We start from the raw sequence: 16456 nt of genomic DNA, 5'->3' as shown, positions 1-16456 counted from the left end.
CTCTCTTTCTATCTGCCTCTCTTTCTATCTGCCTCTCCATCTCTCTCTGCCTATCTTTCTCTCTCTGCCTCTCCATCTCTCTCTGCCTCTTTCTCTCTCTGCCTCTCCATCTCTCTCTGCCTCTTTCTCTCTCTGCCTCTCCATCTCTCTCTGCCTCTTTCTCTCTCTGCCTCTCCATCTCTCTCTGCCTCTCCATCTCTCTCTGCCTCTCCATCTCTCTCTGCCTCTTTCTCTCTCTGCCTCTCCATCTCTCTCTGCCTCTCCATCTCTCTCTGCCTCGCTTTCTCTCTCTGCCTCTCCATCTCTCTCTGCCTCTCCATCTCTCTCTGCCTCTTTCTCTCTCTGCCTCTCCATCTCTCTCTGCCTCTCCATCTCTCTCTGCCTCTCTTTCTCTCTCTGCCTCTCCATCTCTCTCTGCCTCTTTCTCTCTCTGCCTCTCCATCTCTCTCTGCCTCTTTCTCTCTCTGCCTCTCCATCTCTCTCTGCCTCTCCATCTCTCTCTGCCTCTTTCTCTCTCTGCCTCTCCATCTCTCTCTGCCTCTCCATCTCTCTCTGCCTCTCTTTCTCTCTCTGCCTCTCCATCTCTCTCTGCCTCTTTCTCTCTCTGCCTCTCCATCTCTCTCTGCCTCTTTCTCTCTCTGCCTCTCCATCTCTCTCTGCCTCTCTTTCTCTCTCTGCCTCTCTTTCTCTCTCTGCCTCTCCATCTCTCTCTGCCTCTCCATCTCTCTCTGCCTCTTTCTCTCTCTGCCTCTCCATCTCTCTCTGCCTCTTTCTCTCTCTGCCTCTTTCTCTCTCTGCCTCTCCATCTCTCTCTGCCTCTCTTTCTCTCTCTGCCTCTCTTTCTCTCTCTGCCTCTCTTTCTCTCTCTGCCTCTCTTTCTCTCTCTGCCTCTCTTTCTCTCTCTGCCTCTCTTTCTCTCTCTGCCTCTCTTTCTCTCTCTGCCTCTCCATCTCTCTCTGCCTCTCTTTCTCTCTCTGCCTCTCTTTCTCTCTCTGCCTCTCTTTCTCTCTCTGCCTCTCTTTCTCTCTCTGCCTCTCCATCTCTCTCTGCCTCTTTCTCTCTCTGCCTCTCTTTCTCTCTCTGCCTCTCTTCCTCTGCCTCTCTTTCTCTCTCTGCCTCTCTTTCTCTCTCTGCCTCTCTTTCTCTGCCTCTCTTTCTCTCTCCTTCCCTCCCCCCAATGGTGTAAACTAAGTAACTAAATACTGCACTTAAGTACAATTTTGCGGTATTTGTACTTTACTTGAGTATTTCCAATTTCCAGTATTTGCAGTATTGATACTTTTACTTAAGTAAAAGTATCAATACTGCAAATACTGGAAATATTGTTTCCACCACTGCTTCATCTCTCCATCCCTCTCTCCACAACCCCCCCCCCCCCCCCCCCCCCCCCCCGCCCGCTGCCTGTGTGTCTGGTCTAGTAGTGAACATGTTAGCCTAATGGAGGTCCCAGCAGTCTCTGGGAGAGCAGGCTATACCACAGCTCCATGAGCTAAGAATAACTAAACATGCTGTTACTGCTGGGAGAGTGAAGATTAGTTGAGAGAGAGAGAGAGAGGGGTGTGGGTGGGGGTCAGCAGCAGGAACCAGAGAATGAGGAATAAGACAATGAGAGAGCTAATGACTAACTGGGAATCAGGTGTGCGAGAATACGTGCACATGTGCACACGCGTGCGTGTGTGTATGTGCATGTATTCGTGTATCTTCAATGGAATTTTTTGTTGAAACTTTTATCTGTTCAAACTTTCTCTGCTACACGGTAAAAATGTCAGTGCTAATTTTATTCTGACAAATGCAACCAAATGTCGATATTTGGTTCCAACACTGTACCACTGATTTTACAGGGATACTCATAGTAGTGGGACTCACACAGACTCCTGATTTCTGGCAAGAAACGAACAAACTAATTGTCTCTGCCAGGGTTGTTAAAAGCACTAAGAAACTATCATACAGAGAGTCTGTTATGACTCCGTTTTGACCGGCAGTGTTGTGAGTGAGGGATTATTATTATTATTACAGCAAACTCGTGTTTCATGCCTACGCAAGCTCTCAAATATCTCTGTGGTTGAGAGACAAGTATATAAAAAAACTAAAATGAAATGCATATCAATGAAATAAGAACAAAGCAACGTGGTTCTCACGTGAGGGAGCAATACGATTGCATCAACAGCCACGAGGAGAAAACACAGCTTACGCTATAGCTATTTCATATCACACATAGTTGAATAGCAGCTACTGTATAGTACCTACAACTGGAATGTGTATTCACCACTGATATTCAAGTTCTGAGCCCTGTTAAACCCATTTTGGGCGGGATCCCCTTTTGGTGTTAGCATTATGTTATGCTTTAGCTATTGAAAAATAGCAGATCTACAAGCTCATAGCGCGCCACCGAGTGGCGCGCTACGAGCTTGTATGTCTGCTATTTTTGAAAAATCGAAGAACCACTGACATAGAAACATAGCTTTTTCAGAAAACTGTCAGGATGTAGAAGACATTTTTAGAATCTGATCTCAGGTCAAAATGGGTTAAGGATACACGGCACCGGGCGAGACCGTGAGAACTCCACGTATCACACCAAGCTCTGTTTGCAGTAGGTTAAGAAGGTCCTTCCCATTGTGCTGCTGAAGGCATTGATACTGACCGAGATCAAGCCAGTATTTGCAGGAGGTTAAAGAGCCCTTATACTCAGAGTTTGGTGTGATACGTGGAGTTCTGTGTATCCTTGGCTGGGCTGAAGCACTAAACCAGCAATGTTGACTGTATGACATTTGCTTTAAGAGCTAGAGAATTAGCTTCTGATATTTTGAAAGGCAAGCTTCTGACCTTTTAGATTTTTCAGTATCTTGTAGTTTTCAGTTGCTACCATTCAGGAAAAGTAAAATGATACTTTGTTACTGTGGAACAGTGGAACATGAGTTGTTGCGCTGGAGAACAAACAATCTTCCAATTGAGTTGTGCACGGGCGCCTTGTGAGATTAAAATAGTGTCCACACTCCACAGTGTGATATGTAGTGGGAATCCTGTTAGCAGCGTATCCTGAGGAAGACTATGGGCTCCATTTTCGTCACCGCTAAACCCCTTATCCCTAAACTTCTTTGCCTTTTTTTTTACTATTTTGCAAAACATTTTTGAATAGTTAAAATGGCCAGTCTACAAGCTCACAACGTGTCAATGTAGATTGGCTAGTTGAACTATTCAAAAATGTTTTTCAAAATAGTAAAAAAAGGCAAAGAAGTTTAGGGATAAGGGGTTTAGCGCTAGCGGTGACGAAAATGTAGCCCAATGAGTCTAGGTGGCTCGTCTTCTCTCTCTCTCTCACTCACTCACTCACTCACACACACACACTCGTGCGGTCACGCGCACTCACACACGCACGCACACCGCTCTCAAGTATCATTATTCTGTTGTGTCTTCCTGCTGCAGACAAAATGACGTACTTATTTTTGACACACATAAGATGCTGTCCGTCATAAAGTATACAGATACTGCACAAATCGAAATGAGGAACTCATGAAAAGGTAACGGCTCAGGTCGCCCCAATTCCAACTCGCCCCAGATTTTTTCCGCCGACCTCACGCCGACAGCTCGGTGCGGCGGTTCTTGTATTCTTTATTTTGTTTTACTGAGAATAAGGTTAGAAATAAGTTTAGGGTTAGGCATAGTTTTACTGGGGTTAGGTTTAGGAATAGGGTTAGGTTTAGGCATCGTTTTACTGAGGTTGAGGTTAGGAATAAGGTTAGGTTTAACCGTTTAAGCATAATTTACTTAGATTACTTTAGGAATATCAGGCCGCGCTGTTCCGCCGGCTGTACGCCCGGGGCGAGTTGGTAAAGGGGCGATCAGTCTCGTATTCCATGAAAAAGCTTCATGGTGATGGAGTGATGTGGTTTGACTCTGGCCTGCAGAAGCTCCGCCGCGGTGCGGTACGTGAGACGAGCGAGGTGCTCCTCGACTCACTCGTACTCCAAGATAGGCAGTGTGTGAGCAGAAAGAAACCCCTTTTGGTGTTAGCATTATGTTATGCTTTAGCTATTGAAAAATAGCAGATCTACAAGCTCATAGCGCGCCACCGAGTGGCGCGCTACGAGCTTGTAGGTCTGCTATTTTTGAAAAATCAAAGAACCACTGACATAGAAACATAGCTTTTTCAGAAAACTGTCACGATGTAGAAGACATTTTTAGAATCTGATCTCAGGTCAAAATGGGTTAACAACAGGGCTCTAAGGATGTTGGGCGGTGTGGTACGTGAGACGAGCGAGGTGCTCCTCGACTCACTCGTACTCCAAGATAGGCAGTGTGTGAGCAGAAAGAAAATGGCACCCGCCAGCATGCCTCTGAAATACTCATTACTGTACTGTATGTCTCGCGTGAGACGAGGAACAGAACGCACATTGTTTCTCCTTTGAAAACCCGCTGTGAATAGCTTGTGTCCCATCTGACTGAAATTTGTATCCTTTAACACCCTGTCGAAGTCTGTTTTCAGCAGGGGGTGAGAGGCTGTCAACGGGCACTGTGTGCGTGGTGAGTGTGTGCGTGGTGAGTGTGCGTGTGCGTGTGTGTGTGTGTGTGTGTGTGTGTGTGTGCGTGTGCGTGTGCGTGTGCGCGTGCCCCCGCCCGCCCGCCCTGCCTTCACTCACCCGCTGTGTTTGGTAAAAGCCCTGACCACCTTACACTTGCAGCACAGGTGCCACAATAATTGCAGTAGCAACCGCGGCACTTATCCATCACCTTCGTGGTGACAGCAGCTCGCAACCACAGGACACCCGGTGCTGACTTTGATAAATGATGGTTGCCTTCTAGAGAGGGCTGACTTGACAGCTAGCTGAGCCAGACAGCGCTCGGATGTCTCTTCATGTCAAAAACATGGACCTATCTCTCCACACTGACACACACAGAGCGCACTCACTCTCTGTGTGTGTCTCTCTCTTTCTCTCTCTCTCTCACACATGCGCGAACATTCAAACGCACACAATGAGAGAGAGAGAGATGTGCCACATAAAAATAGCCACAGTTCTTATTACAAATCTCCGACGACATTGAAGCCTCCAGTCTTTAATTAATAAATCCCCACTGTCTGTAGATGTTTAAAACCGTATGATATGAACTATAATGCCACATTTCTCATGCAGGCTTATTTGCTGTTTAAAAAATGCTCCAATCACTTCTTCTTGCCCTGCATCATAATGTTTCCTCATTTTAATAATGGTAATGGTAGTGTGTGAATCTTTCATGCTGATATGATCCATTTCATTTCCTCTGTTTTATTGACCCTCCTTATCCCTTTTGACTCCTTATCAGGATTGCTTTAGGTGTGCTGCCCCGTGGGAGGTTAGGTTTAGGGTGAGGGTTTGAGATAGGTTGTAGTTGTAGGACTAATGACTGGTCTAACCAATGACTAGTCTAAAACAAAAACTATCTAAACTAAGTACTGCACCCGTCAACTCAGCCAATCACCCGCCATTTCAAGTCAAACAACAAACATGGCTGCCCCCACTGTGGTAACTTACGACCGTATCGATCTGGCTATTAAATCGCCCTATCAAAAAATAGTTTCTTTACAGAAACAACAGGTTTTAGAAACATCATCCACCATATTTTACCGTATTTGTTTACATGATAGTAGCACTCGTTACTATGTGTATGTTTGGTTAGCAACCGGGCTGGCCACATTGACAACGACAACATCTGCTTTGCTACTATTTCGATTGGTTGGTGTGAACCAATCGCCGAAGACTGCTGCTTTGGCAACGCCCATTCCAGAAACGGCTGCCGTGGGAAGGGCTTTCACTTTCAGTCTGAATAATGAAATGAAACGAAATGAAAATTCTGTTTCAGGCTATCCTCGGTGTGTTCAGAGTCTGACTGTGAATGAAATGGTTCGGTTGCCATTGTCAACGACTGAATGTCTGCTTGTTGCTTCACAGTTTTTGTTGCTGTGGTCATTCTGTTTGATTGATGGGTGAATGCCTGTTGTTGTTGTTGTTGTGCTTCTCGTTGCAGACAGTCTGGTTTGATCTTCATCAGAGACTAACAGACACAGACGGCACCACCAGCGCAGTAAGTAGGCATTATATCATAACCACACTAGGTTGCATTGCATCCCACCGGTGTCCCGCTTATACAAGCTCACAACAGTGTTGAATTTGTCGACCAAAACTATGACGGAAAATGTTTGCCTACTACTGTACCTTTTGTCACTGACTGAAACGAAAGAAAAACTCAGCTACGATGACTAAAACTAAGACTAAATATACTGTAACTAAAATGTTAGGGGGTGACTAGTGGAGAAGAGATCCAGTAGAACTAAAAGACAAGTCATTTTACACTTGGTCGCACTCTGAAAATGGCAGATCTACAATCTCAAAACACATCGCGGTGCATTGAGAGCCTGTAGATCTGCTATTTCCAGAGTGCAACACCAAGTGTAAAATCAGGAATTACGACGCCATCATCAAGGCCGCCAAAATACTTTTTAGTCGACAAAATCAACTGTAGATTAATTCGACTAAAACTAGACTAACACCCAAACATTTTAGATGACTAAAATATGAATAAAACCAAATGGAATTTTATTCAAAAGACTGTGTCAAAAGGCTCACTGCCAAGCTACACCAGGCTTTTCTCGCACGTTTCTCGCACGTTTTCTCCCGCGCGTGCGTTTAATTTAGGTCCAGTCCTATTTTAAAAAACGCACGCGCGGGCCGCACGTTTAGGGTAAACGCGCGAGAAAAGCCTGGTGTAGCTTGGCCGTCATGGAGAGGCACCGACACCAAATCAATCCAATCAAGCCTGATTGAATGGCAGGTTGTTCCCTGGCCACGCACAGGTGTGGGAGGCTATATAAGTGGCCTAGCTGCACTCATTTCCTCAAGCCCAGATCACACACACACCTATTAAAACCCGAAAAGGAATTCCTCTGCCTCTTCTGTGGTCAGCCTGGCCGGTGGCCTCGCCTGCTCACCATTACTGTCCATTACAAACCCGAACTATTTCCGAGTGACACTCTTTCACTATGACTAAAACTACATCAAAATTTGCTGTCGAAATCAACACTAGCTCACAAGATTGGCTCTTGACGGCGCACAACACCCACCCACTCACAACTAAGTACAACACTCAGGCTTAATCCTGCATGCTCAGCCCAAGGAACCGAATTCACTATTCCACCGACACACTGCATTTCTCAACGTGTGCTTGTAAATGCCAGTAGCTGCCAAAGCCTGCCATCCATAATGCATAAGGAACGCGCTGGGTTAATGTTGCAATTTATAAGGTTGAGGAATGACCCGCCCAGGAACGTGGCATAGGTCAGGTCCTCTTGTCTACACGATCCATTTAGCAAAAAGATACTGCCTTTTGTTGAGGGCATTCATAGACATTGAGCAAGTATATACAGGGAGAATACGCCAGCTTCACACTGGATACCGAGGGATATTTTTCAGTTTTGATGGATTTGTAAACTGACATATTGTCAAATATACTGTATTGCACAGCACTAAGAAAAATAGAACTGACACCAAATCTATCACTGCACATCTGTGGAACTGTACCGCTGCTTAGGCAGTGTCAGGGTCCAATTCTTTTTTTTCTTTTTTTGAAGGGCGCTAGCCCCTCCTATATTCAGCTATAGTGTAGATTTCTGTCCTAACACAAACATTAAATGCCATTGACAATGAATGGAGAATTTACGTCATGTGTCTAAGCAAATTGGTATTTGTGTCCCCCCTCACTTCACACAGGTTTGATTTTTTTATCCCACAAACACATTTTTCAACCAGTGCCAATTGTCTAAACTGTAATCCTGGGCGCTACTCGTCCCTCTACCAAGCTGGAGAGAGCCCCAAACTGAGCAGGCCGCTTCTTATCACCTGACAGGGGAGTTTCCCTGGTAAGACATAGCTTGTGGTTGTGGAAGGAACGCGTTATTCCAACCAGTTCCTTTCCCCTCCATCAGGCGCCACGGCTGACCAGGGGGAGGCAGTATAGAGACCAGGATTATTGCATGTTTTTTTCGTGAGGGTACCTAGGACCTACCCTAGGGGACATGAGGAGAACATGCAACCTCACACAGAAAGGCCTTTCATCAAACCTGATGTTAGATAGGATAGTGTGGAGGGCAGCGATCCAGGGGTCCCGAGTTGGTGTTGGCTATAGACCTCACTCTCGTAGTAACTAACTAACAATCAATCAATCAATCAATCAATCAATCAATCAACCAATATGTCCAAAATATAAACCGAACTGAATGAAAAAAGGGTTTTTTAGAACAACACAATACTGCCTCATCAAAGTTGGTATGGTGACTTGATACATTGTCAGATACTTGCATGTGTCATTATTATCTTCACTTTACCCAAATCCAGCTCAAGTGGTTCAAGGTTGGACTTTATTGTTACATCTTGTGTACAGGTACATAAGAGTAAACATATTTTTGTTTGACTTCCTTGCAGACAATGCAGCAGCATAGATAGCATAACATTCAAAACAACAAAAAACGCAGCAAGCACAGCAAACATAGGGACAGAATAAAGAGTGCAAGAAAGAGCAACGAAGGAGTAGAAAAATATGTCTTTTTTGTGAACAGCTTCACAGTAACTTATACTAACTTATCTTATTATTAGCTATTGTCTTTTTTACTGCATTCTATTTCTACAGATGTAATGTCTCTATCTATCTATCTATCTATCTATCTATCTATCTATCTATCTATCTATCTATCTATCTATCTATCTATCTATCTATCTATCTATCTATCTGTCTGTAGGTTATGTTCCATATTAGGGCTTTCACTTCTAGTGGTTTTTACTAGATGCCTAGTTTACTAGTCTATTTTTTTTTTTAAATAATAGTTGTACATTTAAAAACTGTGTACATTGGTGCCTATAACTATAATCTAGCTGATCTTGAGGCCTACAAAAACAGGTTTTTTCTTATCAACTAGTCAACTAGTACCAACAAGGTCGACTAGTGGATTTACTAGTCGACTAGTTGAATAGTCGACTAGTTGCTTAAAGCCCTAGTTAAAAAGTTAGGATTTTAGAGTTTAGAGATAGGATTTTGATATATTTCTTGAATAAAGTGAATGTGGAATGTGGAGAATGTGAAGTCAAACGGAAAAAAGTGGTTTAGACTTAAGTGGTTTGACCGACAGTTTGAAGATTCCATGGAGTTAGGAGGTTTCATCAGAAGCTCTTTTTTTAATACTCTTCATTGGTTAAATATTCGTAAAACCCACACACAGATGAAAGGGACTCAGACAGACGGACGAGTGGCAGCTAGTGTGCACAATAAATGGGATGCTAATCAGTTAAGTGGTTTGCGAAATTTGCTCCGGACGGACACACAAATGCAGATACAGACCCTCTTTCTTGATGGCTCACCTCTGAGGAACCATGCAGCGTGTAAAATTGAGATTCATTGATAAAAAAAAAAGACCAGGAAGAGAATAAAGGCCAGACAGACCTATCATTATTATCTTAGTTAGAGATAATAATGCAGCTGGTAGTTTCATGGGTTGTGGAGATCAGCCACTGTTGCGTGTTGTGTATTCACTGTCAAACCAGAGTGTTAAAGGGACAGTTCACCGCTGGAAGAAACTGCAGTCACTCAATGTTAATAGTATTTGTAGTAGAGAATTTGAAACTTGAAACTTGAAATTTGAAATTTGCACCCTATGGCCAGAAAAATATGTAGACTGTGGAGGCTGTGTGACTTGTAGTCCAGGAAGGAAGTGAAACCACATTTTCATGACAAATTTTGGTCATGAAGATGGCGTCATGACTATCTAAAAACACATATTACACACATACAAACCCCAGAAAGTGTTTATTGTGTCCCAAACATCATTAAAATAAGATTTGGCTGCAAAAGGCTGAAGTGGCCCTTTAATTGAGAGCTCAAACTGAACCCTGCAGGTCTGTTTTTACACTCAGGTCTGTTTTTACACTTTTTTTTAAAGATATTTTTTTGCGGCTTACGCCTTTTATTGGTTTTTTGAAGGGACAGACAGTAGGCTGACAGGAAACGGGAGAGAGAAGGGGGAAGACATGCAGTAAAGGCCGTGTCGGGCTCGGGAGTCGAACCCGCGGCACACTGCGACTGGATTACCAGTCGGGTGCCCAGACGGTTACGCCACCGCCTGGGCCTGTTTTTACACTCTTAAAGGTGTGTTCAGACTTGGATGGTTAGAGCGGCGAGATTACATACAAAGTCAACGCAAAGACGAGAATTGCACGAGCGGGCGCCCGGCGCGGCCTGGCGCAGCACAAAGGGGACGAACCGAGGTGAAAATAGCCTATATCTTCAAGTCTGTGACTCCTTCATATTTGAAAAGGGCACATTATAGGTTTGGGTTCTTATGAGCCATTCAAAAATCAGCAGGGGTTTTATAAGGGACACAAAAATGGAATACATGGAGGTGTTTGATATTGTATGCTGTCTTATCTGCACTTGCCCTAGAGTGAAGATGTAAGAGTGCTAGCTGTGAGCAAAGGGAGATAGTGGAAATTAATCCGGTCCAATAATAATGTCAGCTTGCAGTACCTGGCACCTGCGGACATAGTCAGAATTGATACATAACACTATCTCATAACAATACGTATTTATTTGATACGGACATACATAAAGGAAGACAGCCCTCCTTGCCAGGAATGCACAAATGCACACTTAACTTGAAGTTGTTACTGCAGAGCAGCAATTTGTGGCCTCCTAAAGTAAACAGATACACTGCAAACTCCCGACTCTTCATTTAACTCATTTGGTTTTGTAGAGACGATTTCCTATATTGGTAGGCAGCTGTCAAAGGGCTGGTGTAAACTTGTGGGATTGAGTCAAGTGCTTGAGACCAAGTGTATTGATTTGGGTACCTCTTTTTATATTGCTTAAAGTATATTATTATATTATATTATTGATCTTCTTTCTACTGACTGACTGGCACACTTCTTCGGTATCTTTCTACTGACTGGCACACTTAGTTAGTCTCTTCGATCTGGCACTTCTGAGTTAATGTCTGACTGGCACTTCTGAGTTAATGTCTGACTGGCACTTCTGAGTTAATGTCTGACTGGCACTTCTGAGTTAATGTCTGACTGGCACTTCTGAGTTAATGTCTGACTGGCACTTCCGACACACAGTCTGTCTTCTGAGCCATACTTTATAGGGTGACGTGACGTCGTGGCCTGGCGTGACGCCACCGACCGTTTCCGTGGCAACAGGTTTCATTTTGTACATTTTGTTAAATTAAGACAGCATTAATCAATAACCAATCTCAATAGACTACCGAAGTCCTGACGTCACTCTCGCTGGTTGATTCTTCATATGCGCCGGGATTATTAGTTTATTTTTGGAACACAGTTCTTATGTGACGCGCTTTTTAAAAAAAAGAGAGAATTCAGATTAATTAGGTAAAAAAAAAAACTCAAACCGGGTAGGATGTGAAATTACGTCAGACTTTGGCTCTATAGATGCTGGAAGTGAGAGGCATATAGTCCAATTTAGGGATTCTACCGGTATATACCGTATGTAAAATAGTTCTGGAATTAACCCATTTTGACATGAGATCAGATTCTAAAAATGTCTTCTACATCCTGACAGTTTTCTGAAAAAGCTATGTTTCTGTCAGTGGTTCTTCGATTTTTCAAAAATAGCAGATCTACAAGCTCATAGCGCGCCACCGAGTGGCGTGCTACGAGCTTGTAGGTCTGCTATTTTTCAATAGCTAAAGCATAACATAATGCTAACACCAAAAGGGGTTCCCGCCCAAAATGGGTTAAGGCACAGTACCACTACTAGACTACAGTTATATTGAAATGTAATGATGTTCAAAAAGGTGAAAATAGCCTTAATATGGTCTCTCCATTTATATATAGATAGCAGAGGAAAATATCTTTGACACAAACAGTTAGAAATTGTGCTCCAGTAGTAGTCCAGTAATGGCTATCATGATCGCTACTCGTAAGTTAGAAGAAGTAAGCAATTAGTACTAAAAGAGAGTAAACCATACAATTACTAACAACATTGTCATTGTCATAGAAAGGTCATTACAAAATCAAATCAATTTTCAAATTTGCTCGTACATAGCAATTATACAAGCTACTTTTTTGTTTTGCTTTTTAATGCACCTGGTATTATCTTGCAGTAATGCATACATTTTCCCTCGTGGATCAATAGAGCGAGTCTAATTCATATAAATTTGTAATATAAATTCACAGCGTTTGTAATGTGACAACTAAAACAAAAACACAGCCTCCTTGTGTATGTATGTTTTTTAAAATACTTTGTTTCCTAATGTAAGGTCCAGCTTGCTTGTTTTGTTTATGTGGGGACTGCCGCTGAAAATGAGCATTTTAGCTAAATCCGGTGTATATACATTGCATTTATGTAATGTCCATTAATATGCATTGTCTCGTCTAAATAAACAAATAAAGTAAAGTAAGAACGGAGAGTACAAAGAAAGAAGAAAATCAAATACTGAATAGATTTCCCCTGTGTTGGATCAGGTACCTAAGCTGGCTCCTTTCCAGGTGCAGAAGCAGCAGCTCTACTCCTATCCGAGTCTCTCTTGTGTGACTGAACTTCTCACCCTACCTCTAAGGGAGATGCCAGCCACCCGTCAAAGAAAACTCATTTCGGCCGCTTGTATTCGCAGCTTTATTCTTTCGGTGATGACCCACACTTCTTGACCATAGGTGAGAGTAGGAACGAAGATTGCTCTGTAGACCGAGGCTTCTGGCTTCATGCATTACCGTCTGTAATAATGATAGCACTGTTCTTAGCTTTATATATTTTTTTTATAATCAAAACATTTTATCCCACGATTTTGCAACCCATTTTTTCACCCAGTGTCAATTATCTAATGTAATCCTGGATGCTACACTTCCTCTGCCAACCTGGGGGGGGGGCAGCGGACTGACCTCATGCTTCCTTCTATGCAAGAGTCCAAGCCGCTTCTTTTCACCTGACAGGGGGGAGTTTCCCCGGCCGGACGTAGCACGTGGAAGGAACACATTATTCCGACCAGTAAAAAAAGATAAGGTCCGCACACTGGATGTCAGTGGATGATGCTCCAAAACTTAAAAAGGTTTATTGAATGGTTCCTTTTTACTACACCATGGCCATGGGTATGACGTTTCGAGCCTCTCGGCTCTCCATCTGTTCATAGCTAGCAAATTTAGCCATCAGAGATGTTGCCACTTTGGTACACTTGCTGGATGGCTGTCCTCCTACCCCTCAGGGGAGTCGTCTAGCAATCCCACCGTAATTACAATTTAATTCAGAATAGATAGCCACCTCTGCGGTGGCTTTCCCTGCACATACAGTACATAGACTCACTACATGCAGACTACTGAGTCACCACAAGCTGCTATACCTATAGAGTGATCACTTATTCATGTAGTCATTTATTCGAGAGTAAACGGACAAAAACAAGAACGATCTGCCAAAGGTAAATATCTTAGGATAGAAGGACTCTCATCTCATTGATTAGCGCTTTTCTCTCACCGCCTTTCCTTTTAGACCTGCTAGCAGTGGGGTTCTCTAGGGCCTCACTCAGACCTTTACTGCATTGCTGTATGCTTGTTGGATGAATGTTGTGTAGTGTCATGGCCGCCCCAATGCATTTCCAATGGGAGTCACATGGTTTGACACAACATTTGTGTTGTATGAGGGGGAGGGGCGCAGTCGAAACACAGCCGAAAGCCATACAACAGCTTGTAGTCCAAAATGTGGACTACAAACCATGTGACTTCCATTGGAAATGCATTGGGGCGGCCATGACACTACACAACATTCATCCAACAAGCATACAGCAATGCAGTAAAGGTCTGAGTGAGGCCTAAGGCAGTGGTTCCCAAACTTTTTCATGTTAAGGACCCCCAGATTGACACTAATTAGCCCACGGACCCCCATAAGAGAAGATGCTTACAGCTCTAGCAGTGTCAAGGACCCCCAGTTTGACATGCAATAGGCTATACGGACGACATGCAATAGGCTACGGACCCCCATTTAATGGCATTTCCATCTCTGGGACCCTCAATTTATATTGTAAAATCAATGTTAATTTAACTCCCCTGGGGGTCCCTGGACCCCACTTTGGGAACCACTGCTCTAAGGACCATGAAAACGACTTGGCTTGGCTTAATTGCGATGGACTTTACTGCACACCTGCATGCTTCCCGGAGGATGACCCCTACTGATGTTGGTGACCCCATGGCCTGGAGGATGAATTGACTAACTCCATGACCTTTCCTCTAGCACCATCATCGTAATCTCATTCAGATTGCAGGATGACCCCTACTCACTTTTCGTCTCATGGGCGTCATCTTACAAGCAGCTTCTCTTGAACCCTATACACCTCGGCAACCTCCCACCATAGCATCGCAACCCGGATGCCTCAATTTAAAGTCCTTCTTCAGCCTCATGAGATTTCCTTCCTCCCTCCTTCCCGCCACTCCATCAGTCTATCATACATGACCTTTTGTTCTCTGCACAGCGCAATGATCTGAGCTTGATTAAATCTGAGCCTGCACCCAATTTCAGGCTCATCCAAAAGCAATGATTCTCCCACCGTCTCTGTGTGAAGGGCACAGTTGATGTGTTTTGTTTGAGCACCTACAGCAGCTACATACGTACTGTAGCTGTAAGGATTGTATATGTATAGGACGGTGAATATTTCTCTTCAGACTGCAATTCGGGAGCCACATTAGCATTTACATGTGATGGAGGCTTTTGTACAGTGATATGATTGTGCATCAGCGAGGCAACTATTTCAATCTGACCATGGTGTGATTGGAAACCGATTAGACAGCAGGAGGGCGTACTTATGGATGCAGACGATACGGGAAATGGCAAGAAGGCGATACAAAGCATGGTGTTAAATATAAATAAAAATAAAATATACATAGAGGAAGAGAGACTGCAGAAGCCAACGCTCCAAATTAGAAGAGTATTCTATTCTTATGGGCGGCTGTGGCTCAGGAGGTAGAGCAGGTCGTCCAATGATCCCTGGGTAGGCGGTTTGAATCCCAGCTCCTCCTGTCCACATGTCAAAGTGTCCTTGGGCAAGACGCTGAACCCTACATTGCCTACATTGAAGTGAGGACGCTGGCGTCGACTGTTTGCCGCTTCACCTCCCAATGTATGAATGAATGAACCATTGTAAAGCGCTTTGAGCACTTGGAAAAGTGCATTAGAAATGCAATTCATTTGTCATTATTATAGGTGCAAGGCTCAAATGTACATGGAAACAAAGGAATAGCCAGCACACAATAAATATCCTTTTCACACGGCGTATTACCTCTGACGGACACTGTGAGTTCCAAAGCCCGTGAAGCAGTAAGCTTGACTCCAAAAAAATAATCCACGTCCACATTGCTTGTAGAGTTTAACTTTTTACTTGACAAAAAGGTGTACAGAACAACAACAACATGTGATACAAAAAAGGTGTTCAAAAACTATTCTGAAATGGTCTAGTATGGTTTCTGAAGTGGCTTAATATTTCCAACGTGGGTTAGTATTTTCCAAAGTGGATCAAAAAACTGTAGCTGCTCTCAGGCTTCCAGCTCTGGACTAACTACAAACCTGCTAGACACAGCGGCTGATAATGCACACTGAATTAACTGGCTTGCTGGCTTCTACTCCAATAGGCTGAATTCTTAATTGCTTAACTCAGTTAGACTCTAAGCTGCACAAAATGTGTAATCAAGAAACGTCCTTCAATATAGTACACACAATGAAATTACTCAAATACTCTAATAAAGACATTTTCTGTTCTAAATATGCATCTCACAGACACGTTTCGGCCAGATGGGCCTTCCTCAGTTTTGTGAGAGCCGATATTATTAGTATAAAAATTCACAAGCATATAAAATATACAGATAAGCAGTTATCAGCTTGCTGTGGTTATTGCGCTGAGCCTGACATCCATCAGCGTGTATAGGTTTTCAGTAGAGGAAGGCAGTTGTTTGATCCTGCTGCTGGGTTTTTCAAGATACTAAAAGGGCCAAGTGAGTCCTTGTGATCTTTTCTAAGACAGGTTTCAGCATTGGCCAGGTGTTTTTGCGTGGGTGAAACAGGCTCACTCTCCCTCCCTCCCTAAACAAGAAATATTGCTTTAAACCATTGCCTCAGTAGCGATATACGTATACGATATACAAAGTTTTGAAAGCCCCCAACCGTTCCCCTCCTTATTTTATCATAGACATGTGTATTGTGTATTTAAGCACTGTATTGAAATTACATTGAGAATGGTGCATGGCAATCCATTTCTGCTTCCAGATCAAAATGTCAACGCTTTGGTTCACAGGAGATAAAACAAGGCACTGAATGTAAATATATTCATCAATGTATAGTAGCGTAATATTTTTAAGTATTATTGTAATTCAATGGGCCATGAACAAGAACGAATTTTAGATCAAAGTTGTGATCAGAGACTGACATAGAAAGCATAGGCAGCGAGCTG

General features: G+C 43.3%; 1 protein-coding gene across 2 annotated transcripts in view; it reads left to right on the top strand.

Annotated features, from left to right (window-relative positions):
* necab2 (N-terminal EF-hand calcium binding protein 2) overlaps positions 1–16456 on the top strand; it is a 191936-nt gene that overhangs the window by 134316 nt on the left and 41164 nt on the right. Inside the window, exon 9 of one of the 2 annotated variants that reach the window (XM_079502102.1) lies at positions 6001–6057. The exons of the other annotated variant lie outside the window; for it this stretch is intronic. Within the exon in view, the coding sequence (XP_079358228.1) occupies positions 6001–6057 (57 nt within the window). The remainder of the gene's footprint in view (positions 1–6000; positions 6058–16456) is intronic. 2 annotated transcript variants of the gene reach the window in all.

Source organism: Electrona antarctica, assembly GCF_951216825.1.
Source record: "Electrona antarctica genome assembly, chromosome: 5".
NCBI lineage: Eukaryota > Metazoa > Chordata > Actinopteri > Myctophiformes > Myctophidae > Electrona > Electrona antarctica.
The sequence above is the reverse complement of the archived record's forward strand: the minus strand, read 5'-3'. Positions and strand labels throughout refer to the sequence as shown.